At 36.4% G+C, this 27,619-nt stretch overlaps 1 protein-coding gene across 1 annotated transcript in view; it reads left to right on the top strand.

Annotated features, from left to right (window-relative positions):
- Positions 1-27,619, top strand: part of LOC123634575 (calcium-binding mitochondrial carrier protein SCaMC-1-like) — a 47,983-nt gene that overhangs the window by 19,379 nt on the left and 985 nt on the right. Inside the window, exons 6-10 of the mRNA XM_045546305.1 lie at positions 2,477-2,629; positions 4,732-4,839; positions 8,864-9,031; positions 11,121-11,262; positions 19,894-19,977. Of these exons, the coding sequence (XP_045402261.1) occupies positions 2,477-2,629; positions 4,732-4,839; positions 8,864-9,031; positions 11,121-11,262; positions 19,894-19,977 (655 nt within the window). The remainder of the gene's footprint in view (positions 1-2,476; positions 2,630-4,731; positions 4,840-8,863; positions 9,032-11,120; positions 11,263-19,893; positions 19,978-27,619) is intronic.

Below are 27,619 nucleotides of genomic sequence, written 5' to 3'. Positions count from 1 at the left end.
GGAGTTCGAGACCAGCTTGAGCAAGAGCGAGACCCCGTCTCTACTAAAAATAGAAATAAATAATTTGGACAGCTAAAAATATATATAGAAAAAAAAAATTAGACGGGCATGGTGGCGCATGCCTGTAGTCCCAGCTACTCGGGAGGCTGAGGCAGGAGGATTGCTTAAGCCCAGGAGTTTGAGGTTGCTGTGAGCTAGGCTGAAACCATGGCACTCTAGCCAGGGCAAAAAAGTGAGACTCTGTCTCAAAAAAAAAAAAAAAAAAAAAAAAAATCAAAAACAAAGAGGTGGAATTTTTTTCTCCATTCTTTGAATCTGGACTGGCTTTGTCCAGTGATGTTGAGGGACTTCCAAATCTAGGCTTCAAAAAGTCTTGCAGCTTTTTCTCTTACCCTCTTAATGCCATGAGACCGTTATGTAAAGAAGTTTGTACTAATCTCCTGTAGATGAGAAACCACATGGAGAGAGAGAGAGGCTCAGCTAACAGCCAGCACAACCACCAGCCATATGCTTGAAGCCAATTTGGACCGTACAGCCCTAGTGAAACTGCCAGATGATGATAGCCATAGCCACTTAAGTGGCCACAGGAGAGAATAGCAGAAAAACCATCTAACTGAGCCTAGCCAAAATTGCTAATCTACAGAATCAAGAGAAAATAAAATGGTTGGGGTCAAGTCACTAAGTTTTGTAGGGTAGTTTGTTACGCAGCAATAGTTAACTGATTTATACCTTTTTATGTCACTCAAAGGAGAATATTTGAGAAAAACTAAATTACATTATGACTTGACTCTATAGGAGTGATTTAAAAAAATATTTAACAATCTGTGAAGACTAAAGAATACCCATAGGCTGCGGTACCAATTAATGGCCACATGAGGGTAATTTTTGGAATACAGTGGCTGTACTCCAACCTCTGAGACCACATGGATACCTAGCATTTGCCTATCAGGGCACAAATGTTACCATCATGGGTCTGTCTCCACTCTCTTGGTCTGGACGTGCTCTGAACAGAGAGGGCCAGGGATGATGCGAGGGGTGGTTGGCTGGTAGGAAGGCAGGTATGTACACTGATTGGTGGTCACCTGGGCAAGCACCCCTTCAAGGTGGAGCCCACTGGAGACTCCCTGGAGCCAGAATGACTATTCAAGAGCTTGGTGACTATATACCAGCAAGCATAGAACTATTTCCTTATTTTGAATATTGGCTGAACATAGGCCTTCCTACGTTCACTCATATGCCGAATGACATTGCTCTAGGCTTAGTTTTTCTTCTGCAGTACTCAGTATGTTCAATGCACAGGGCACATTCTCTGATGCTTTTATTACCTCCCAACCAGCTTCATGGCCTGCTGCTCAAGAGGAAGCCAATACACTGAAACAGCAGGGGTTACAGCAGAGAGAGTTTAATATCACAAGCACCATGTGAGGAGACAGGAGGAATTTCTCAAATCTGTCTCCCCAAGAATTTAAAAGAAAGGGTTTGTAAAGATAGTTTGGCAGGCAAAGGGCTAGGGAATTGGGTCTGCTGATTGGCTGGGGATGAACTCATAGGATTGGGAAGCAGAAATTGTCTTCTCCTACTGAGTCAATTCCCAGGTCGCAAGACCAGGTGAGTTCGTTCCTTGGGCCACTGGTCTGGTAGGGTCAGTTGGTCCACCAGAATGCAGGGTCTGGAAGTTATCTCAAAGACCAGCCTTAGGTTTCACAAGGGTGATGCTATCTATGGGAGCAATGAAGAAAGCTAAGAATCTTTATGACCATCAGCTATATGACTCTTGAGTAGTAAGCAATTATAGGAAAGCAAGCTAGGGAACAATTGCTGGTGATATATGTAAATATATATTTTAACTATGCCTATACCTTTGCAGAGCTCAGGCCCCTACCACAGTTCCCACCTTGCGGCACTTTATTAATTTTATAAAGGGTGGTTTCACTTTCTCAAGTCTTAACTGCATATCCCTTTTCCAATATGCACCCTGGAGAAAGGTCTCAGGTCTTTTGGCCACGGAGTTAAGTTGGATTCCTTCTTTTTTCTCTGTTCACACTGATCCTACTTGTTAGAGCCCTCACAGCTTTTTCTTAGCAGTAAGTTCTGAGTTTTAGTGGCCTTAACTTTTCAGGAATGTTGCTTGCCTGGTTATTCTTTTGAAATTTACACCCAATTCACTCTTTTCATGATGGGGAGACATTGGTGTGTCCCCTTGAAGAGTAGGAAACAGAGCAACCACTTCTCCAGCATGTTTGTGTGTGTCCCATATCTAAAGCGTCCTCCTTAACCTGTCGTGTGGGCACAAGAGACACACACTTCCAAAGCTGTCTGGTCACCCACACAGCTGCCACTTCCCTAACAGGAGAGACTTTCAACATTTTTGGACCTTTAACTCTTTCCTGCCTACCACATGAAAATCACAGTATGTGATTTCAAAATTCCTCAAATCCTATTGTGATTTTTCAAAGTTCTTCCTTTCCTTTCCAAGGCTCACAGCTTAGAAACAAAGAATGTGAAGATAATGGGCCGCTTAATAGAGATGGTGAAAGAGGGTGGAGTAATTTCTCTGTGGAGAGGAAATGGTGTGAATGTTCTCAAGATTGCTCCTGAAACGGCTGTTAAAGTCTGGTCATATGAACAGGTAAAGCCATACGGCTGTGACATTTACTAACAAGGAAAAGTCATTGCATTTTATTTAAAAAAAAAATCACCTGAGATTATTACAAAATGGAAGGGAAGAGTTGCTAATGTCTATATTGGAACACTATCATAAGGTTATGTTGTTATATTATTTTTATATAATTATAATGGTGTTTTTTCTTAATACTGTTTTAAAAATAAATCCCTTCCTTTTGGTCTTATTATTTCCCCAATAAAAGATATTTCACATAAATAATTTGGGCCTCTACAGGAAAACTCACAATAGTCTTCTAAGTTCACCGAAGTCTGACGGGAATATGGTTGAATCGAGGGAGACAAAATGAAGCAATGGGCAGAGGAAGGCTTTAGAGACGGCAGACTTGTAGTTGAACTTCAGCTCTGGCACATTTTAGCTGTGTGGACTTGGACAGGTTCCCATAATGTCTCTGAACTTCAGTTGTCTCACCCATGAAATGTGGAAAACAATATCTACTTTTCAGGGGCCTGGCACGCAGTGAGCGCTCCATAAGCCGTGCTCACAAGTATCTCATATAGCACAGCGCAGGATAAGGTGGGGAAATGATACTGAGGGACCCAAACTAGGCCAAAGGCCTCCTTGAGGAGGAAATGTTTAAGTTGAAACCCAAAGGGTAAGTGGAAGATTTCTAGTCAAAAGACAGAGAGAAGAATGTTCCAGGCAGAGGGAACAACGTGTTCAAGGTCCTGGAGGCGAAAGGCGAGGTGTGTTTGAGGTACAGAAAGAAGCTCAGTGTGGCGAGAGCGGAGAGAGTGGCTAAGGATGAGGCTGGAGAGGCAGGCAGGTGAAGTGGGGACGGGCATCGTGTATGCAGAGGACCGGTTAGGAGGGTCTGCAGTAACCCAGGTGGGGCATTAGAGGAGGGGGAAGGTGTATGTTCAGTTTGGGGCATGTGGAGCTTGAGGTGCCTGTATCAGTTAGGAATCTTTAGGTTATAAATAAGAGAAAATGGCTTACTGACATTTTAAACGGAATTTATTTTCTCACAAAACTGAAAAGTCCAGAAATAGGGTGGACTTCTGATGAGGCTTCATTTAGCACTTAACAATGTCACCCAAAACTCTATTTCTCCTCATCCCTTCTCTCTGTCTTCCACTGAATGCTTTATCCTAACACATGCTCCCCTCGTGGTTGAAAGATGATCGCCAGAAGCTTCCAGGGGTTCGTGCTTCTTTGTTCATGTGTAGAAGGCAGAGAACTGATTCTTCCTGCAGTTCTCTCAGAAAAGCAGGAAGCCCCTTTTGAATCTTAAGTCTCCCCAAAACATTTCCTTGAGTCCCACTGGTCTAGACTGTGTCAGATGTCCACTCTTGAACTAATCACTATGGGAGAGAGAGAGGATACACTGATTGACTTGGAACAAGAAGCTAAAATAGAGACCACAGAGGCCAAGGAAATATGTTACCGAAAACCCATTCTGTCAGGAAAAGCTTATTCTCATTAAATATGCAATAGCAATGACCACTTCTTCAGTTTCTGTGTGGCAAGTGCATTACACATCTGCATTATGGCATGTAGTCTTCACAGCAGTCCTGCGAAGTAGGACCTGTGGGTACAATAGTGACCACTATAGATAAACAAGGAAGGCACTTGCCTTTATTTTCCGGCTGAAGAAACTGAGTTATAGAGAAGTTAAGTGACTTGTCCTGGATCACTCAGTAAGTGACTGTGCCAAGATTGAAACTTGGGTTTGTTTGTCCTGTCATATTGCTTCATTAAAATTTGACACAGTTGTCATCAGAACTTATTGCATAAGATTCTTAGTTTCTATCTCGGTGGTTCTATTCTCATGATATTAATATTAATTCCTAATCATAATCAACACGTATTAGATGTCTGCTGTATGCCAGGTCTTATTCTAGGCAAAAAGAGGTACAAAATGAAGTCTCTACTGTTAGGGTTGGGGTCTGTTATCTAATATGCATGACTTTATTTAGGTACTGGGTAATGTGCATCATAGTTTTTGACTATGAATTAAATGACCAGGTATTCACTGATATTAAGTAAGTTGTAAGCCCTCTGAGGAGTTTAAGTGCTGACATAACTTTGACCTCTTATTTTCCCAGTTTAAGAGGTTTCTTGCTGAAGAAGAAAGCAAAGTAGGAACTCTTGAGAAATTTGCTTCTGGTGGTTTGGCTGGTGCGACTTCACAGTTTTTAATTTACCCTTTGGAGGTAAGTACTGTTGAACAAATTATGATCAAATTATGATTTAATTGCTATCTTTAATGAAAATTCTGGCCAACTTTCTTTTCAAATGGGCTACAGTCCTCTTCTAAGTAGTACATACAGAGCAGGGAAAATCTGCTGCCAGGGCAGTGTCAACCAGAGCTGTGACATCAAAGCTGGTGTTTCTGTTGATGGTTTTTTGTTTTTTTTTTTTTTGCATTTTCCTTCAATATGAACTTTAGAATGGTTTGCCAAGTTTCTTTAACAAAAAAATACACGAAACATTCAATTGGGATTTTTGCCTCTAGTTGTACTGAATAAATTTTGAGAAGAAATAACAATTACAATATTGAATCTTTTTGTCCCGGAAGGAGATATGTCTGTCTCTATTTAGAGCTTCTGTTATAATTTTTGATAAAGTTTTATAATTTTTTCATATAGGTCTTGCACATTGTGAGGCTTTTATATTACTAGATACTTGTGATATTTGATCCTGTTAATGTATTCCATTATGTTTTCTTCATATTTATTGCTGGTATGTATGAAAACTCTTGAATTTTTATGTTTAACTTGTATCCAACCACTCTACATTACTCTCATTAATTATAATAATCTGGAAGCTCTAAAGATTTTCTTTTAATCCTTGTTTTTCTGAAATTTCACCATGAATGTCTAGATTTGGACCTTTTTTCCTCATCTTACTCAATTAATTTTGGGTATTTTCAGTGAAAATGCTTGCATTTTTTAAGCCCTGGACAATTCTGCTATTAAATTTTGGATTATATTTTTCTTGTTGAACTTTCTGTATTCTTCTTCTGGAACTCTTATTTGATGGATATTGGAATTCCTTATAATAGTATCCAAAAATCCATGAGTCTTTTTCTTATACTTTCTCTTTCTGTATTATGTTCTTGGGAGAGTTCATTAACTTGATATGCCTGTCATAAATTTACTCCTTATCTGTTTCCATGATGCTCTTCAGTCTATTTTGTTGAAATTTTTTACAATGATAAAAATTTAATTTCCAATGTGTCTAGTTTTTTTTAAATAAAAAGTTTTTTTCCAATGTGTCTAGATGCAGTATATTCTTGAATTCCTCTCAAGATTTTAATTGTACTTATTTTAAAATATTCTCTAGTTTAATCTGTTAATTTTTAACTTTATTTTTCCTAACTTCCAAATTAATGAATGCACCGTGACCTGGATTAAACATGAAAGTGATTAATTTTGGAGGTATGAGTCAGAACAACTATAAGTAATTTAAATATGGTTTGAATACTTTTTTCTATAATGTTGATTCTTTTTTACTCCTTTGTAATCACAAGGATGAAACATCCAACTTTTAAAAACAATATAGATTTTGCATTTGGCGTTTTAATTGTAAGGTTATTTTCCCCTAAGGTCTAAACTGGCCTGTGTATTTGTGTCACAGGATTTATATATAACCTAGGATAAATAGTGCTTCCTTTAGATTATGTAGCTTCACATTTGCACAGTAAGGAGACAATGAATTTAGTAGGAAATGAGGAGATTCTTTCATATACATTTGTATCATAGCATCTCTTAGCGAAAAAGTATAAAATTGAGGACTGCTTACTTGGTAAAGAGCTATAGCTCTTTTCTCTCATACTGAACTTTATCATCAGCAGGATTTTCTGTATGTTTTCCTTTCTGACTCCTGTCTATGCCTCTTTGCCTTTCAATTTTATTCTGTCATCTCCCCAGGGGTTCTAGATTCCTGTTACATATGTTGTATCAGCTTTTGTACTTGCCCAGGATTAGTAGAGAAGTTGTAGTTTGGTCAAGGCAAGTCTAAAAGAAAAATGTGTAAGGAAACCAATCACTGTGGGGTGTGGGGTTTTTGCTTCTCTTTTTTGAGGAGGTGAGATACATTTTTGTTCTGATAATAATTTCAAACTAAACTTATAGAATAATTCAAGGAAATCCTGGATAGCCTTTACACAGATTCCCAATTTACATTTTGCTGCATTTACTCACACACACGTGCATGCACCCACACATTCTCTCTTTCTCTTCACATACGTGTGCAGGTGTGAGTGTGTACTTGTGTGTGTGTGTGTGTGTGTGTGTGTATGGCATAGGGAAAGAGAGAGAGGAAGTTGAAAATCATTGTGCCCTTTTACCTCTAAATATTGTAGTGTGGATTTCCTAAGAAGAGCTTTCTTTTATTTATTATCAAAATCAGGAAGTTTAACAATGATACAATGCTATTATCCAATCCACAGTCCTTATTCAAAGGTCATTAATTTTTAATTGTCCTAGTAATGTTGTAATTTAAAAAAAACTTGTCTGGGATCCAATTCAGGATCATGTGTCAGGTCTCCTTAATATCTTTTAATCTGGAATAGTTACTCAGTCTTTTCTTTTTGGTCTTTCTTTACCTAGCTCGGTATGGGGGGGTTAGGGCTTTCACTTTTGCTTTTTTATGTGTATCTCTACCTTTAAAAATAACACCACCACCACCAAAGAGAATTATTACTTTGTCCTTAAAAGAAGAAAGTCATTTTGATTGTAAGGACCCTAGACTGGACTTTTTAAACTTTTGAAATCAAGGAATCTTTATCCTCTTAAAAATTTATGGTACTTTGATTGATTTATTCATCTATTGAGTGCCTATTACTTGCCAGGCACTCTTTTAAGCACTTGAGAGACTTATGTTCTAGCAGTGGAGATAGACAATAAACAATAAATGTTGTGAATAAGTAAATAATATTTAGAAAGTGAAAAATACTTTTTAAGGTGATAAGTGCTATGGGAAAAAAAATTAGAAGAGTGGAAGGGGAAGCAGAAGAAGTATTGGGGGTGGGAATAGCAATTTCAGAGAGGTTGGGGCAAGCTCTCTCAGAGAGTGGCTTTTGAGCAAAGACTTGAGGGAACAGCCAGAGGGGTACCTGGGGGTGCGAGCATTCCAGGCAGAGGAAACAGTGCAGAGGCTCTCAGGTGGGACAGTGTCTGGCTGCTTCCAGGAAGAGTAAAGGGAGTGTCCGGAGCAAAGTGCATGGTGGAGGAGGGTGCAGCTGTAGAGGTGAGATTAGAGTAATGGAGAAGGCAGATCAGATAGATCCAAGTAAACTTTGCCTCTTACTCTGGTGATATGGGGAGCCAGTGTTGGACTAGATGACCTAACTCTCTTTATAAAAGGATCACTCTGGCTGTTGTATTGAGAATAGATTGTAGTTGGCAAGGGAGAAAGTTAGGAAGAAGTGGAACTGATCCAGTAGAAAGAATGTAGCAGTTCAAACCATGGTGTTAACAGTGAAGTTGGTGAGATTCTGGATGTATTTTGAAGGTAGAACCAATAGGATTCCCTGACGGATTAGACGTCAGGCGTAAAAGAAAGAGGAGACAGGGTAACTTCAAGTTTTTCATCTTGGGCAGCTGAGAGGATGGAGATACACTCAATTAAGATGGGGAAGGCTGCAGGTAGAGCAGGTTGAAGAAGGAAGATCAAAAGATCAGTTGTGGAAATCTTGATCAAACAAAATGTTTATTGACTTACATGACAAGTATAAGAAATAACTTTTATCTGTAGCTATTCACAAGATACAAGTGTATATATGTGTGCAGATGTGTGTGAAATCCTATTATGAGTTTATTAGGGTCTAAGGTTGGGGAGGGGGGTTGTAAGAGCCTCTCTTTTTTTATGGTTCCTTATCTGAGTCATAGTACAATAGCTGTGGCTATACTCTTGTAATTTGGACAAAAAGAAGATGGTGCTGAATGAGATACTCGATCTTATAAAGTTAAGTTCAGAAATTTGGCAAAAGAATTTAAGCACTGTATTTATAAAATACTTCTATGGAAGACTAAAATGTCCCAGGGAATAGTAGGAAAATATCTAGATATACTGTCATTGACAATACAGTTTAACCTAAGATTGCTTTCTCTTTTTACTTCTTTAATAATAGATGAGCTCTGTAGCCCACAATTTAAATTAAATTTAGCCCACAATCCTCTGAATTGCATAACTGTTAAATGACCTTATAACATTACTTTCTTTCACATTTAGGTTTTAAAAACTAATTTGGCTGTAGGTAAAACTGGACAGTACTCTGGGTTGTTGGATTGTGCCAGGAAGATTTGGAAGCTGGAAAAGGGTAGAGGCTTTTACAGAGGCCTTATTCCTAGTCTTTTGGCTGTCATACCATACGCAGGCATAGATATTACTGCTAATGAGGTGAGTTTGTTTCCATCATGGACTTACAACAGGTTTATTACACCTGAAAATATAATACAATTTTTAAACTTTTTATCAAATCATACATTTAAGGCAGAGTTAATAGAAAAGATGTTTTCCAGAGCCTATTTTGATGGTTCCTCTTCTTTAGGAATATATGCTGTAATGGTTTCCTAAAAGTGTTGGCCTCAGTCTCCTCTCTTCTCTCCCTGCACACAACCCCCTTGGTGACTCTGTGGCTGGCTTTCAGCACAGCTGGCATACCAGACCCTCACAGATCTGTGGTTTAACTTCTCTTCTGATCTCTAGACCACCAAGGAGATTGAATGACATTGTTTTGCTCTCCATATTTTCTAGCATCAGAAGTCTGATTTGGCTCATGTTACTTTTGCTCTGGGTTTCCTTGTGAATAATTTCTGGTAATAATTATCTACTCTAAATCAATAGGCACTTAATTCTCAAAAAAAAAAAACAAAAGTAAGAGAAGAATGTAAGTTTTTTTTGGAGTGGGAGAGGAATGTAAAATAATGACCTATTTTCTACATTAGTAGTGTCCAGTTTCACTTTGGTCATTCTCTGGAACTGATAACTGATTCTGACAGACCATTGAGCACGGCCTTCCTCACCCAACTCCCTCCCTTTTGGTGATCCTGAGTACCTCCTGCCCCACCAGACTTCTTAGCAGTGGTTAGGATAATGATTAGGATCATGGGCTCAGACTGCTGGAATTCACATTCTGGCTCCGAGCTTTGCTTAACCTCTCTGTGCCTGAATTCTCTCACCTTTAAAATGAGAATTATTGATTCAACAGGGAATTATTGAGTGGCATGTATCACGTTCTGTACTAGGCGCACCAAACACAAGAGACAGAAATTCCTGTCCTTGGGGTGCTCATGTTCTTTTATTGGGGGACAGACAATAAACAATTGAAACTTATGTTATATAGGTGACAAAGGGTATGGAGAAGAAGTAAGGAAGGACAGTACATATTGTTAGGCATTGAAATTTTAGAGGGGGATGGCCTGGGAAGATATTCCTGAGAGGGTGAATTTTGAGTGAAGACTGAGGGAAGTGGGGGTGAGCCATGCATACATCTACAGGGAGAACAGTTAGGGAGGGTGATGCCTGTGCAGCTGACATGGAGTGAAGCCAGAACAGGTTAGGGGATGAGGTCAGAGAGCAAGTGGGAGACCAGATTTAGCAGGGCCTTGTAGGTCATAGAAAGGACTTTAATTTTTACTCTAGGTAAAATGGGAAACCATTGGAGGGTTTTAAGCAGAGGCGTACCATATCTGGGAAGTATTTTAAAATAACAGCTTTATTAAGATATAAATCATATACAATGTAATTCTCCATTTTAAAGTATACAGTTCAGTAGTTTTTAGTATATTCACAGGGTTATGCAACCATCACTACTATATAATTTGAGAACATTTTCATCACTCCAAAAAGAAACCGTGTACCCATTAGCAATCACTCTCCATTCCCATCTCACCCTAGTCCCTGGCAACTACTAGTCTACTTTCTCTCTCACTAGATTATTCCAACTAGGACACTTTATATAAATGGAGTCTTACCATATGTGGTCTTTTGTGACTGGATTCTTTAATTCAGCATGTTTTCAAAGTTCATCCATTTTGTATCATGTGTTAGAATTTCATTCCCTTTTCATTGGCTTCCCTATCTTGGTTAGGCGATTGGGGCTCTTATAGTCCAGGGTGAGTAGTCAGTTTCCATCACTAAAGTTCTCTGATTTCTTGTTGTTTGTACATAGAGAACACTTCTGGATAAATCTAATCTCTAGGTTGGTGCTTAGAGAAAGAGGCAATACTTAGATAATTTGAGTCCTTGAAATATTGAGGGCTTTATTAACTTTAACTGCATTAAATTACAGTAAAAATTGGCAGTTTGTACGTGTATGTCCTATGGTTCTTCTTTGTACTGGATTGCTGCATTCTGTATTTTATGCTCTTCGATATAATGTAACACAGATGTTAGCAGTGTATGCCTATGGTGAGAAAAGATTATTATTATTTTGGTTCATCTTGTAGTAATTGTTAAAGTGTATTCATACTTTGTTCTTTGTCAGCTTTTGAAGACTTATTGGCTAAACACCTTTGCAGAAGACCCTGAGTTGGTGACTTTGCTGGGATGTAGTGCCTTATCTAACTTTTGTGGGCAGCTTATCAGCTACCCCCTGTTCTTAGTGAGAACTCGTATGCAGGTCCAAGGTGAGTTTTTGTGAGAAGAATGCCAGTGTAAAAAGTTCTATGTAGTTTATGGATTTCTTTTTTACTTCTGCTCTGAAGAGTGTCTTAGAATCCTCCTCACTTCCATCATTCAATACTGGCTTTTTTTTAAAAAAAAACAAACAGGAAATCCTTCTCATATGAGCAGTAATGATGCTACTTATTTCATATTGAGTTTTAAAAACCAAACCTGAACCTTATAACCACATAAAGATGGAATATACTGTGTTGGGCGATTATGAATACCTCCACATTGGAGGAATGCAGTCTATTCTTAAACTAAAATTCGTAAGATTGTGATAATAAAGGATTCAGAATTTAGACATCCATCTAAATGACTTTAAAAGTTTTTTGTGACATAAGATGTAATGAATCTATTTCACTTAAAAAGAGCTCAATGAAATACTTGCTGATTATTAGGAAAAATTATTTATTGAATTTAGACTGGGTGTGGTGGCTCACGCCTGTAATCCTAGCACTCTGGGAGGCTGAGGCAGGAGGATTGCTTGAGCTCAGGAGTTTGAGACCAGCCTCAGCAACAGTGAAACCCTGTCTCTCCAAAAAATAGAAAAATTAGCCAGGCTAGGTGGCATGTACCTATAGTCCCAGCTACTTGGGAGGCTGAGGTGGGAGGCTGAGTCAGGAGGCTTGCTTGAGCCCAGATGTGTGAGGTTGCAGTGAGCTATAATCATGCTACTGCACTCTATTCTGGGCAACAGAATGAGACTCTGCCTCAAAAAAAAAAATTATTTATTGAATTCAGAAAAAGAAAATTCTATATTTCACTCCAGGGTAGTTGATTGTAGAGATTTTACAATTGCATGCATCCCATCCATGTAATTACCAACTAGATCAATACCTAGCATACTTCCAGCATTCCAGAATGCTCCTTTATGCCCCCTCAGTCAATAATCACCTCCACCCCAAGGTAATTATTATTCTGACTTTTATCTTCATTGATTAGTTTGCCTGTTCTTGAAAACTATGTACTAGGAGAATCATCTACGTTGATGCATATAGCATTTTTCTTTGCTGTATAGTATTTCATTATGTGAATACCACATTTTATTTGTCCATTGTACTGTTGATGGACACCTGGGTTGTTTCCAATTCAGGGTCATTATGAATAAAGCTGCTATGAACATTTATGTACTTGTGTTTTGGAAAACACTCATTTCCTTCAGGTATATACCAGGAGAAGAATTGTTGAGTCACAGGATAAATGCATATTCAGCTTTAGTAGGCATTTGCCAAATTGGCTTTCCAAAGTGTTTGTGTTGCTTTACACTGTACCAGTAATGTGAAAGATTTCCAGCTGCTCTACATCTTTGCCAACGCTTGTTGTAAGTCTTTTAATTAATTAATTAATCAATTAATTATTATTATTATTTTTTAGAGACAGGGTCTTGCTCTGTTGCCCAGGCTGGGGTGCAGTGGTGCTGTCATAGCCCACTGCAGCATCAAACTCCTGGAGTCAAGCAATCCCCCTGCCTCAGCCTCCTGAGTAGCTGGGACTACAGGTGTGTGCCACCATGCCTAGCTAATTTTTCCCATTTTTTTTTTTGTAGAGATAGGGGTCTTACTATGTTGCCCAGGTTTGTCTGGAACTCCTTGCCTCATGTGATCCTTCCACCTTGGTCTCCCAGAGTGATGAGATTTCGGGCAAGAGGCCACTCTTTTAACTTAGATATTCTGATGAATGTGCAATAAAGTCTCATTGTGGCTGTCATTTGCATCTTTTGATGACTAATAAAATTTAGCAACATTTTATATGCTTATTTGACATTTTGATATCCTTTGCTTAAAGTGCCTGACCAAATATTTTGCCCATTAAAAAAAATTAGATTGCCTTTTTTTTTCTTTCTGATTTGTAGAAGTTCTTCATATAGTCTAGGTAAGAGTTCTTTTTCAAATTTATATATTGCAAACATCTTGTCAAAGTCTCTGGCCTGTGTTTTCACTCTTTTAATGGTATCTTTTGATGAACAGATGTTCTTAATTTTAACAAAGTCCAAATTAGCAATCTTTTCTTTTGGTCTCCTGTTTAAAAAACTGCCTACTCCAAGATGACAAAATTTTTCAGTTTTCTTATAGAAAATTTATTGTCTTATCTTTTCATATTTTGACCTGCAACCCATTTATGATATTTTGTGTGTATTTATTGTTTGAGGTCAGGGTCAAAATTAATTTTTTTTCCATGTAGATATTCATTGACCCAGCACAATTCATTGAAAATACCCATTCTTTCCCACTGAATGTGGTAGACCAGGTTAGTCTATGCGCATGGGCCTGGAATGCTACACTCCGTTTAATTGGACTATTTGTTAATCCTATCAGTAGTCAACTGTTTTAATTACTGTAGCTTTATAAGAAGTCTTCATATCAGATATTATAAGTTCTCCAGTGTTATTCTTTAAAATTATCTTGGCAATTCTTGGTTCTTTACATTTTTATATAAATTTTAAAATGATCTTGTCAATTCCCTCAAAAACTATCCTCTGAGCTTTTGAAATTGGTTTGAATCTATAGATCAACTTGGAATGTTTACATCTTAAAAATCCATGAACATGATATTTCCCTCCATTTTCTTAGGTCTTACTTAATACCTAATGTTTTATAATTTTCAGTGTAGAGGTGGAGTAAATCTTTTGTTAGGTGTATTTCTAGGTATTTGATGTTTTGGGTATTTGAATAAATGGGATTTTACACAAAATTTGTTTTCTAAGTTATTTTTGCCAGCTTTTAGAAGTACAGTTGGTTCTAGAACATTGATCTTGTATCCAGCAATTTTGCTAAACATATATATTAATTGTAATAGTTTATATGTTTTTTTGGATATTATGTGTATACAATCATGCCTTCTATGAATAATGATAGTTATGCATATAATATATGTAACTATGTATATTATATATATGTAATGATAATTTTCCACCTTTTTTTCTTTTCTAGTATATGAATTTAAAGTTTTGAATTTCCCTCTAAGTACTGCTTTACCTGTACTCCATAAATTTTGATATATAATATTTTCATTATTATTCATTTCAAAATATTGTCTAGTTTCCACTGTGATTTCTTTTTGATCCATTGGATTTTTCTGAAATATATTTTAAAATTTATAAACATTTGAGGATTGCCAATTATCTTTCTGACTTTGAACTTCTATTGTAATTGTACTGTGGTCAGAAAATGTGCTCTGTATGATTTCAATTCTTTGAAATTTATTGAGACTTATTTTATTGGCCTACAATATGGTCTATTTTGGTAAATATTCATTGTATACTTGAAAAGAAAGTGGATTTTGGAGTTGTATTCAGGGTTCTACATATGTGTTCTGTAAGATCAGTTGGTTAAATGTGGTTATTCAATTGTTTTATATCCTTACTATTTTTTTTATATGTTTTTCCTATTGGTTACTGAAAGTGGTACTTTTAAATCTCTAACCATGATTGTGAATTTCTCTATTCCTCCTTTAATTTTGTCAACTTTAGCTTTATATATTTTGAAGCTGTGTTATTATGTGTATACAAATTTAGGATTGACCCTTTTACTACTACAAAATGTCTTTATTGCTAGTAATATTTTTTGCCTTTAAAAGTCTACTTTGTCTGATAGTAATGTAGTTACAATAGCTTTCTTTTGGTTAGTGCTTGCTTGGTATAGTTTTTAAAATCCTGTTGCTTTCAGCTTTTCTCTGTCCTTGTAATTAGTGTGTCCATTTTGAAAAGCACATAGTTAGATCTTTTAAAAAAATCCAGTGTGATTTTAAAAAATCTTAGTGTTCAGGACATTTATATTTTAAATTATCGTAATAGTTGGGTTTAAGTAGACACCACGTATTATCTTGCTACTTATTTTCTATTGATTATAGATATGTCCTTTTTCCTTCCTTTCTTTTTTTGGCTTCCTTTTGAATTAATCAGGTATGTTCATTATTTCTCCTCTATTAGCTTGTTGGTTGTATATTCTTTTCTTTTTTGATGGTTACCCTTGAGATTACAATAGGAATGCTTGTTAATTACAGCTGACCTTACATTAGTATTTTTTATTGGTAATTTTTAAACTTAATTTACACTGCCCCCTTTTGTGTGACTGTTGCCATATATTTTACTTTAGAATGTATTTTAAACCTCATAAGACATTATTATTTTAAAAATAAATATTAATTTATATTTTCTTCTCTTTTTGTTTGTCTGTTTTCCTTCCTGAATTTCTTCGCTTCCACCTGGGATCATTATTCTACTTAAAGATGTCCCTTTAGTATTTCTTCTAGTGGATATCTGCTAAACAGATTCTCTTAGCTTTTGTTTGTCTCTTTTTATGGCACATTGAAGGCATTATTCCAATGTCTTCTGGATTCCATTGTTTTTGTTGAGAAATTTGCCATTGGTTATATTGATGCTCTTTTAAGGTACTTTTTCTTTCATTTTTCTTTAAATGATTTTAAGATTTTCACTTTATCTCAGGTTTTCAGGAGTTTGACTACGATGTGCCTAAAATGTAGTTGGCTTTCTGTTTACCCTTCTTATGGTTTTAAAATCTGTGATTTGATGGCTTTTGTCAATTTTGGGAAAATTTCCAGCCAAAATTTCCTCAAATATTGCTCCATCATACTCTCTCTCTTTTCTCCTTATGGTTTTCCAGTTACATACATGCATACTACATCTTTTCCACATGTCCCATATATCTTTGTGCTCTTTTCTGTGTCTTCTATTCTTTTCTTCTCTCTCTGTGTTTTAGTTCGGATGTTTTTTCTGACTGGACATATCTTCCAGAGTTCACTAATCCTGTTTTGTTTTATCTAATCTGCCATTAAATTCATACATTGAAGACTTAATTTTAGTATTTTTAAATTTTAGACTTTCCATTTAATTTTTTTTAAAGTAGATTTCAGGTTTCTTGTGAAAGTCTCTATCTTTCTCTCTAATATCTTGAAAATATTACTCACAATTATTTAAAAATTTAATATATGAATTGCCTGTGGCCTGTTTTGTTTTTATTGTCTATTTTTCTCTGTAAGTTTTGAGTGTTTTCATTCTGTTTTTTTAGCATGCTTCATTATATTTGCTTGAATGATGGACATTTTTGTGAAAAGTTGTATACTCTGGGTGATGTATGTTTTAGACTTTGTTGGGGATGATGTATTTCAGCTTTACCCTTTCTCTGTGGTTCTTACTCCTAGATAGCAACCCTTATTGGGTATTCCCTGAAAGCCTAGAGTGATTACCAAGGCCCCTGCACCTTATTGAACTTGAACTACAACCTCTGTCTACCCAGAACTGTAACACTGTTAAAATCTCCCCTTATGTGTTTAGCCTTTTGGCTGCTTTTTCTCTGCTGGGCTTCTTGGGTTCTTATCTTGTGGCCCTTTAGATTTGGCAGTGCCTCAGCACAGAGATTTTTGGGCTCGCTTCACTAGTAGTAACTCCAATTCCGAATTTTGCTCTTCATGTCTCAGGCACTTTGGCATTCTTGAGCTCCAACTTATGTCTCTTCAGCTCAATAACACTTCTGTTTTCTCTTTGAAATACTCTCTGGCCAATAACTTGGGCCCTATTCTTCCCTGCTGAAAATTGTCAAGTGCCTAAGGAAAAACCAGGGTGAAGGCATTGCTTACCTCATAGTACTTTTCTTCTTTCTCCTAGTCTTGCTTGCATTGTTTGCTCTCTCATAACTTTAAACAGTCACTTTATGTATTTTATTCACTTTTTTTTTAAGAGACAAAGTCTCCTTAGGTTGCCCAGGCTGGTCTTGAACTCCTGAGCTCAAGGTATTCTCCCAGCTCAGCCTCTTGAGTTGCTGAGATTAAAGGTGTGAATCATCACGCTCTTGTTCACCTTTTAACAGTTATTTTTATTTTGAGGGTTTGTCTAACGCAAACTACTCTGTCATAACCCAAACTGAAAATTATCCTTTGTTCTTTCAACATGTCAACATTAATTTCTGAACTTTTCTGTGTTTTCTGGAAAAAGATGTCTTATGATCACTTGTACTTTCCCTGCCCTCTAACCTGTAGTCAACTGTTTTTTCTTTCGGTGAGCAGTGATAGTTCAAAATCAATATCTGAGTGTTAGGATCACCAGTGGGTATTAAAACCATTAAGTTAAAGAGAGTTAGGGCATAGTATAATATGTTCGTTCACATGGTGCCAAGGTATTATCCATCAGATTTCTTGCTGATTGCAAAGAGGAAAAAAATACCTTTATAATGGAGAGACTTAGCATTGATAACAGTTAAAAAAAAACCAACCTGACCTTTATGTGCTTCCTGATGTAGTGTAATATGGATTACATGGCATCTCCTATGAAGTATTTTTGCCAAAAATGTTTTATTGACATCTGACCATGCATTTACACCTATATATAGGAAATATAGGGGATGGAGGAACAAGTTAAATGATACTATTAAACAACAATCAGACAAATCCAGAATGTGGGATATTCTATAAGACAATTGGCCTGGACTCTTCAAAAAGTCATTGTCATAGAAAAAATTGTGGTTGTGCTGGTGGTGGTGGACTGGTACTAGTCTTGATTTAGAGAATAAAGAAACATCACAATCAAGTACCATGGGTGAATTTTGTTAGGATATCAACTTGAAAAAAAATCTATAAATGGCATTTTGGGGACAATTGGGAAAATCTGAATATGGAATGGTTATCTATGGTATAGAGATCTTTTCTTTTCTTTTGTTTTCTTTTTTATGAAACAGAGTCTCACTGTGTTGCCAGGCTAAACTCAAACTCTAGGGCTCAAGTAATCCTCCCACCTCAGCCTCCTAAGTAATAGAGAATTATTTTTATTTTTCTAAGGTGTAATTATGGTATTATGGTTATGTAGGCTAATGTTCTTGTTTTTAGGAGATGTCTGAGTATTTAAGGGTGAAGTGTCATGTCTGTGACTTACTTTCAAAATGGCTCAGACACACATGCACACACACACGTTTATATATGTATAGATAGGAGAGAGGAAGACAAAACATAAGTATGGCAAAATGTTACATTTTTAATCTAGGTGGTGAGTGTACAAATGTTCATTGTGCTATTCTTTCCGGAGTTTACAATTTTCACAGTAAGTTGGGGGAAGTCAATGGGGCAAGTAGGTTCAACATTAGAAAAAAAGTAAGCATGTTCCATATTCCATTATAAAATTATAGAAATTGGAGGGGATGTTAGTTTCTGATTAAAAAAATGCAAAAGAAGTGCGAATAGTAGTAGAACATTCTCTAAGAAATTCCTTGGCAAGTAAGAATTTTCTAAATTTTCAAAGCACCTTTTCTAGATTTTAGAGGAATTATTTAATTTTGGGGGTGGGTGGGAGGAGGGATGGAATGTTTAGACTAAAATAGTGAAAGTCATACTTTTCAGTTCTCTACTGATTTTTACTCAATTTAGCTTTAATACATCATTTTTGAGAACCTAATATAAGAATTAGAGAGAAAAATGCTAGCTAAAGAGTATGAGAATTTAATGTTGCCAGGTATTGTGCAATGTGCTAGATATATGGGGTTTGGGTGAGCAAAAGGAAACTGGTCCCTGTCATGAAATTGATAGTCTTGTATGGAAGATAGATATTAATTAAACATTTATACAAGTATATAGTTATAAACTGTGATTAGAGGTACAAAGAAAAAGCAGAAAGAATCCTCTAAGGGCTGTAATGGGGGCATCTGAGGGAGTTCTGGAAAGACTTTCCTAGAGAAGTGTTCTTGAACTGAGAGCTGAGGGCTGAGGGGAGTTAAATAGGCAAAGAGCAGGCAGTGACTCTCATGCAAAGGGAAGGTCATGTGCAATTAGCCTGAAGAGGGAAGCAGCCTGATATACCTGAGAAACTGAAAAGTGGCCTGAGTGGCTGGAGTGCAGAAAGCAAGGGGTGGTGCAGGGGAGGTAGGAGTAGGAAACAGAGGCCAGACCACTGTCTGTACTCACAGTGGGAAATGACTGAAGCAGGAGAGTTACATAATCAGATCTGCATTATTAAAGGTTCACCCTGGTCATAGTATGGGGAAAAAATGGAAAGAATGGGTAAAAGCCTGTTCTAACAGTCTAGGCAAGAGATGAAGGTGGTTTGGGTGGCATGGAGAGAAGTGGATGGATTTGAGAGACACTTAGAGAGTAAAATTGATAGGTCATGGCTTGGATGTGTAAGATGAGGGAGAGGGAAACGTCATGGATGCTTTCCAGTTTTTCAGTTTCAAAAGCTAGGATAATGGTGGAGCCATCCCCTGAGAAAGGAAATATTGAATGAGAAACATATTTTTGTTTGTTTCCAAGTTTGAGATGGTCTTAAGACATGAGATATTGAATAAAGGTAACTCTATATATCTAGAGAGTTTTTAAAATTATAAATCTACAATAATAATAAGTAAATTTCACCACTAGTGGACAAACTTTGTTTCTAAAAGGAAAGAAAATCAAATAGTGATGAGCATGAAATATTTCCATTAGAGTGCCTGATTATATGCTATGATGAACCAGAGATGTGCCCTTGGGGCTCCTTTGAAATAATTTAATTTAATTTTATTATCTGTTTTAGCATATGTTTTACCTTAGTATTTGAAAGAAGGCTAAAATATCAAATTAATTTGACTTTTCCCCTTCCTTTCATTTTCTAGCCGTAATAGGAGTTCCACAGCTAAATATGATCAGCTTCTTTTCTCAAATTTATAAAAGGACCGGAGTGACAGGATTTTTCAGAGGCATGACTCCAAATTTTTTAAAGTTGCTTCCTTCAGTATGCATAAACTGTGTGGCTTATGAGTCAATAAAACCATTCTTGGGAATATTTTAGAAATGAAATATTGAGCATTATCTGTACACTTTGTTTATAAGCATGCAAATGTCTTGGCTTTTTCCTTAAATTGCAAAAGATCTGTGTGAAAAGATGTTATATCCATTTTCCAAAAAGGTAAACATGCAAATTAGACTTAAATATCAAGTTTTAATTTTATATAAGCCAGAATTGTAGTTTACTAATTTCTTGATGAATTAAAAATTTTATTTTTAAATTTAGAGATGAGATCTTGCTCACCCAGGCTAGAGTCTAGTGGCACAATCATAGCTCACTGTAACCTTGAACTTCTGGGCTCATGCAATCCTCTTGCCTGGGCCTCCTGAGTAGCTGCAACTAAAGGCTAAAGGCATGTATGACAGCACCTGGTTAATTTTAAAATTATTTTTAGAGACAAGGTGTTGCTATGTTACCCAGGCTGACCTTGAACTCCTGCTTCAAGCAGTCCTCCCTTCTCAGCCTCCTGAGTTGCTGGGATTACAGGTGTGAGCCACTGCACCTAATAAAATTTTTAATATTCATAAAATGTACTTAGATTTATCCAAATTTTAAGGAATATTCACAGCTATTTGCATTTAAGTGGATTAAATGAAATTTATATTGCCCATTGTGACCTACTTATATAATTAACCTAATATAATTTCATATTAGAGAGTTGGAATATTTGGAAGCTTTTCAGAATTATCTACTTGATATTTCAAAAAGCTAACATTTCAGTGCCTTATATGTATATTTTAAATGTTTGAAAGCATTAAAAGAAAACCAATGCATTTCAAATTGCAAATAATAGCAAAACAATGAAGTGTGAGGTCCTTTTCTTTCTCTAAACTAACAGAACAAAATAGAAAGTACTAAATAGAATTGTGTGGCATCAGAATACCTCAGTTTCCTACTAGTGTTGTGTATAGAATAATGGTGGCCTATTGCTCTTTTACTGAGCACTCTTACTTGTAGATACAGACATTTGTAGCTTGTTCTTTAATATTACAAATAGTACAAGAAAGTCACCAATGTGAACACAGTAATTCAGAAAAATTTGAGAGCTCTGTACTTAAATCTGTATTTTTAAAAAGGCAGGAAAATTACTGAGTGAATTCTTCATATTTTTTCCTGCCATTTATACTGTACTTTTAAACTCAGTTTTATTAGAATAAAGAAAGGCTGACTGAAACTCCCATTTGAAATTTTAAATATATGAAGGATGCAAAATATTCTTATCCACACCCTCTTTTTTTGCCTCTATCTTTTCAATTTATGTCAAGAGAGAATAGGCCAAAGATATTGTAAGATGTCTATATATAATTACATTATAAAGATTAGAATTATTCTAAAATTGTGATTTAATAAGATACAACTATAAATTATATAATTTATAATATATTAATAGCTAATAACTCATAACTACATTTGATCAGCCCACTTTTTAGATTTTTCAGGACACAGATATTTCTGCCATTTTATTTATTTATTTATTTATTTATTTATTTATTTATTTATTTGAGACAGAGTCTCGCTCTGTTGCCCGGGCTAGAGTGAGTGCCGTGGCATCAGCCTAGCTCACAGCAACCTCAAACTCCTGGGCTTAACCGATCCTACTGCCTCAGCCTCCCGAGTAGCTGGGACTACAGGCATGAGCCACCATGCCCGGCTAATTTTTTCTATATATAGTTTAAGTTGGCCAGATAATTTCTTTTTTTTATTTTTAGTAGAGACGGGGTCTCGCTCTTGCTCAGGCTGGTCTCGAACTCCTGACCTTGAGCGATCCACCTGCCTCGGCCTCCCAGAGTGCTAGGATTACAGGCGTGAGCCACCGCGCCCGGCCTATTTCTGCCATTTTAGATAACATATTTTGAGTTACCTGAATATTTGGAATCTTCTCATACTTCTCAAGGTTATTAAATTTAATTAAAATATGCTCTCACTGTAAAGAGTGTTAAAACTCAAAATAATAATTGATATAGTCTTTTCCTGTCTTGTTAAATGGAATGATTTCATTTGCTGTGAAATTCGAGGAATTTAGTTTCCTTAGGTTGGAATAGGGTACTTAATAAACTATTAATGATGGGATTAAGTTGTTAAATTTTCTAAAAGTTGAAATGAATATAAATGCACAACTAACATAAATTTGAGTAACAAAACCGCACCAATTATTTTAGTCAGATTCCCCCCCACTTTTAAAAATAGGGTTTATTATAAGGATTCTTATTAATTTATAATCAGTTCCTAAAGTTCACATAATTATAAATGCCAGTATTTTATTGCATAGTAGTATTCCACTGAATGGATATATGCAATTTGTTTATCTACTTATTTGTTGAAGAACATTTGGGTTGCTGCCAGTTTTTGACTATTATAAATAAAGATGCTATGAACATTGGTGTATAGGTCTTTTTTGGAGATGTATTTTCATATCTCTAGGGTAGAATCCTAGAGGTGGACATGTGTATATATATATACACACACACACACACATACACACACGTTTTTTCTCAGTAATTGTCTTACCTTTCCATTTTCTTAACAGTGTCTTTTAAAGACACAAAGTTTCAAGTTTTTTTTTATGGATACCTTGTTGTTCCACTGCCATTTGTTGAAAAGACCATCCTTTCCTTGTTTAATTACATTAACATCATTGTTGAAAATCAATCAGTCATACACATGTAGGTTTATTTCTGGACTGAAAGTTTTTCTTTTTCCAAAGTTGTTTTAGCTATTTGACATCCTTTGCATTTCCATATAAATTTTAGAATCAGCTTATCAGTTTTTACAAAAAAGCCTGCTGTTCTTTAGATTGGGATTGCATTGAATCTCTAGATCAAATTGGAGAGAATTGATATCTTAACAATATTGAGTCTTATAATCCATGAAGATTATTTTTCCATTTATTTAGGTTTTCTTTCAACAATGTTTTCACTTTTTTAGTGTCATGAGTCTTGCACATTTTTTTAATCACTATTTCACTTTTGATGCTAATGTAAGTGGTATTAAATTTTGTTTTCCAATTGTTGTTAGTATATAGAAATATAATTGATTTTTTAAATTGACATTGTACCTGGCAACCTTGCCAAATTCACTTATTAATTCAGTAGCCTTTTTGTAGATTCCTGAGGATTTTCTAAGCACATGATCATGTCATTTGAGAATAAAGAAAGTTTGACTTGCCCCTGGCCGACATATATGCCTTTTACTTTTTCTTGCCTTATTGCACTGGCTAGATATCCAGTACAGTATTGAATAGAAGGGGTGAGGACATTCTTGCCTTGTTCCCAATCTTAGTGGGGAAAACATTTAGTCTTTCACTGTTAAGTATGATTGATAGCATTAGGTTTTATGTACATGGCTATTCAGATTTACCATTTCTTCTTGTGTCAGTTTTGTTAATATGTTTTTCAAGAAATGTCTCCATTCCAAGTTACCAAATTTATTGGCATGGAGGTATTCGTATGCTTCCTTATTATTTTAGCATGTATAGAATTTTTAGTGATGTCACCTTGATATTGATAATTTACATTTTTCTTATTTCTTGATTGGTCTAGTTATAGGTTGACCAATCAATTGGTCAACTTTTTATTAATTTTATTAATCAATTGTATTAATTTTTTCAAAGCAAATAGTTTTTGTTTCTCTGTTGTCTTCTATTTCATTGATTTCAAGTCCTTATTTCTTTCTACTTATTTAGAATTAATTGGCTTTTCTTTTTCTAGTTTCTTAGGATGGGACCTTAAATCACGGATTTTAGACCTTTCTTGTTTTCTAACACAACCATCTAAAGCTGTAATGTTAATTCCAGGTACTGTATTAGCTGCATTCTACATATTTTGATATGCTTTCATTATCATCCAATTCAAAATATTTTCTAATTTTCCCTGCTATTTCTTCTTTGATCGATGTGTTATTTAAAAGATTGTTATTTAATTTGTACATGTTTGGGTATTTCCAAATACCTTTTTATAATTGATTTCAAATTTAATTTCATTGTGGTCAGAGAACATACTCTGTATGAGTTCAGTCATTTAAAATTTATTGACTTGTTTTATATCCTAGCAGATGGTCTTTCCTTGTGATTTTTACATGTGCAGTTGAAAATAATGGGTATTTTGCTGTTGCTGGGTGTGGTGTTCTATAAATGTCAATCAGTTGGTCTTATTGAAGTCTTCTACACCTTTACTGACTTTTTGTTTCCTTATTTTATCAATTGCTTGGAGGTTATTGACATCTCTGACTCTAATTGTGGATTTATCTATTTCTTTTTGCAGTTTATCAGTTTTTGCTTCATGTATTTTAAAGCTTTGTTATTAGGTGCATACACATTGTGATTGTTATGTCATCTTGATGAATAAACCCTTCTGACATTATGTCTTTCTTGTCTTGAAGTCTTGTCTGATAATTAATATAACCACTCATGATTAGTGTTTCTTTTTTCATTTCTTTATTTTCTTTCTTTTTTTTTTTTGAGACAGAGTCTTGCTCTGTTGCCCGGGCTAGAGTGAGTGCCGTGGCATCAGCCTAGCTCACAGCAACCTCAAACTCCTGGGCTTAAGCAATCCTACTGCCTCAGCCTCCCGAGTAGCTGGGACTACAGGCATGCGCCACCATGCCCGGCTAATTTTTTCTATATAGATTTTTAGCTGTCCAAATCATTTCTTTCTATTTTTAGTAGAGACAGGGTCTCGCTCTTGCTCAGGCTGGTCTCGAACTCCTGAGCTCAAGCGATCCACCTGCATCGGCCTCCCAGAGTGCTAGGATTACAGGCGTGAGCCACCGTGCCTGGCCTCTCATTTCTTTATTTTTAACCTTTATGTGTCTTTATATTTCATTTTTATAGAAAACATATAATTGAGTCTTGCTTGCTTTGCCTTTTAATTTGGGTGTTTAGAACATTATTTTTATTTTTTAATTTTTTATTTCAGCATATTACAGGGGTAAAAATGTTTAGGTTACATATATTAGAACATTATGTTTAATGTTACATACATGGTTGGCTGTAAGTCTAACATCTTATTTGTTTTGTTTATACCAACTATTTCTTCTTTTTTTTCCTCTTTTGGATTAATTCAGTATTTTTTAATATTCCATCTTATCTCTTCTATTGGTTTATTAGCTACAACTCCATGTTTTTTTAATGGTTGCTCTAGGGTTTATAGCATGTATTTTATTTTATTTTATTTTATTTTTTTCCAGAGTTTTTTTACTTTATTTGTTTATATACTCTAACAAGCACAAAGCAAGCACAGGATTCTCAGACCCTTCAATGGGCTGCTCTGAGTTTATGTGTACTTTTTATGGGTGCTTTCAGTTTTATTGTTCTTACCAAGAAGGCAATCATAGCCAATATGTTCATATAGTAGCATATGAGAGTGGCTAAGAATGACAAAAACTAACAATTGACTTTGCATTTAAAGTTCAAACAGAATAATGTGTATTTTTCTTTCTTTCTTTTTTTTTTTATTTCAGCTCTTCATGGGGGTACAAAAGCTCAGGTTATATACATTGTCCGTGTCCTGCCCATCCCCCTGAGTCAGAGCCTCAAGCGTGTCCATTCTCCAGACAGTGCACCTGGCGCTCACCATGTAGTCATACCTCCATCCCCTCCTGCCCCCCACCTCCCCGAGTCAGCACTTTCAAGCATGACCATTCCCCAGACGATGCGCAACGCACTCATCATGTAGGCATACACCCATCTCCTCCTCCCACCCCCTGTCTCAGTCTGATATCCAATTGGTGTCCTTCCCCGATGGGCATTTAGGTGATGGGCTCTGGCACCTGCCAAGCTCTGAACGTTCTCCCCGGATGCTGGCGACTTGCCATCTTGGGACCCACAGAGTAGCCGCTGCGGATCCATAGGGGGCCGCGCAGGTCCCCGCGCAGCTCCCTTTTATAGTCCGTGACCCCATGCTAAGAGCTGTGGCTTTATATGAACTCTGTGGACAGGAGACATCAGCGGGAAAGAGCTCAGACTCTTGGTCATGGAATAACAGGTTTTTTTTTTTTTCTTATTTTCTCTTTTTCTTTTTCTTTTTATTCATATTGTTTTTTTTAAAATATTATTATTATTTTTTATTATTATTAGTTTTTTGTTTGTTTTTTCTTGTTTTGTTTCTCTTTTTCGTTTTGTTTTTATTTGTATTTTTATTTTATTTATTTATTTATTTATTTTTTTTCTCTTTCTTTCTTTTTCTTTTCTCCTTTTCAGTGGCCCTCTAGCTGGGGAGCTACTGTATACTCCTAAGGTCTCCAGGCCCCCAGCTCTGGTTCCTACTGGACCCCAAACATTCCCCCTCAGTGCCGGTGATCTGCGGGTGGGCAGCGGCCATTGTGGGGTCCAAGGCCTAGCTGCTGCAGAGCCATAGGGTGCCAGGCGGCTCCCTAGGGGGCTCCATCCCCTGGTCCATGGACCCTCTCCAGGTCCCCTTCCCGGGTGTGAACACTGAGTGCTTCCCCAGATGCAAGAGTGTGGAGCCTGGACCTTGGGGACATTGGGACAGGGTAGACCTTTGCACGTGGGAGCTGCAGCTGCTGGGGCACTGAGTGAGCGAGGGCACCGCCTCCTCCTCCTAGCCAGTGTCTTTCCTGCGGAAAGAGACAGAAACCACACATCTAGAGGAAGAACCAAAAGACAGGGAAAAAAAAAGAGAGAGAGAGACTTTCTGCTTGCAAATAGTGTGAATCCCGCCTGCTAACTGAAAGTCCACAACACAGTGACTTAACATGCCAAACCGGTCTTAGGTCAAGCCAATCCTCTGAGGGTGGACCCATCAGAAGCAGTCCCCCAACTGAGATAGAAAAAACTCTAAACAACACACAACAGTCTCCCCCTCTGGACAAAGGAAGCAACATATCTAGATTGTTTCACAGCCTAAGAACAGAGTACAAGGCGTGCTGTTAGCCAGACTAAAGCTGTGAGAAAAGATCTAACGATAGAGCCAGATGGGAAGGGCTCAGCAGAAAAATATGGGGAGCACAAAAAAACCAAATGGAAACCTCACCCCCAAAGAGAAATACCAGCTCTCCTCCAATTGGCACAAACCAGACTCAAAATACCAACATGTTACCGGAAGAATTTCAGTTATGGATTATAAATAAGCTGAATAATATACAAGAAAAAATGGATAACCAACACAAAGAAACCACAAAAAAAATCCAGGATTTGGAAGAAAAATTCACTAAGGAAATTGAAATATTGAAGAAAAACCAAACTGAACTCCTAGAAATGAAGAATTTATTCAGGGAGCTACAAAACACAGTGGAAAGTCTCAAGAACAGGGTAGATCAAACAGAAGAAAGAATCTCAGAGATTGAAGATAACTCTTTCCAATTAAATACGTCAGTCACAGAGATAGAGCAAAGAAATAAGAAAAAAGTATAGCATGTATTTTAAAAATGTATATGACTTCACATTTAATGCAAAAACCTTTTAACTATATAATTCCATGTCCCCCCTTCCATCCTTTTTAATATTCTTGTCATACATTTTATTTATACATATTAGCACCACAATATATTGTTATATTTGCTTTTGACAGTTAATTGTCTTTTAAAGAAAAGTCTTT

Source organism: Lemur catta, chromosome 3 (genome assembly GCF_020740605.2).
Source record: "Lemur catta isolate mLemCat1 chromosome 3, mLemCat1.pri, whole genome shotgun sequence".
In the NCBI taxonomy this organism is placed as follows: Eukaryota; Metazoa; Chordata; class Mammalia; order Primates; family Lemuridae; genus Lemur; species Lemur catta.
The sequence above is the reverse complement of the archived record's forward strand: the minus strand, read 5'-3'. Positions and strand labels throughout refer to the sequence as shown.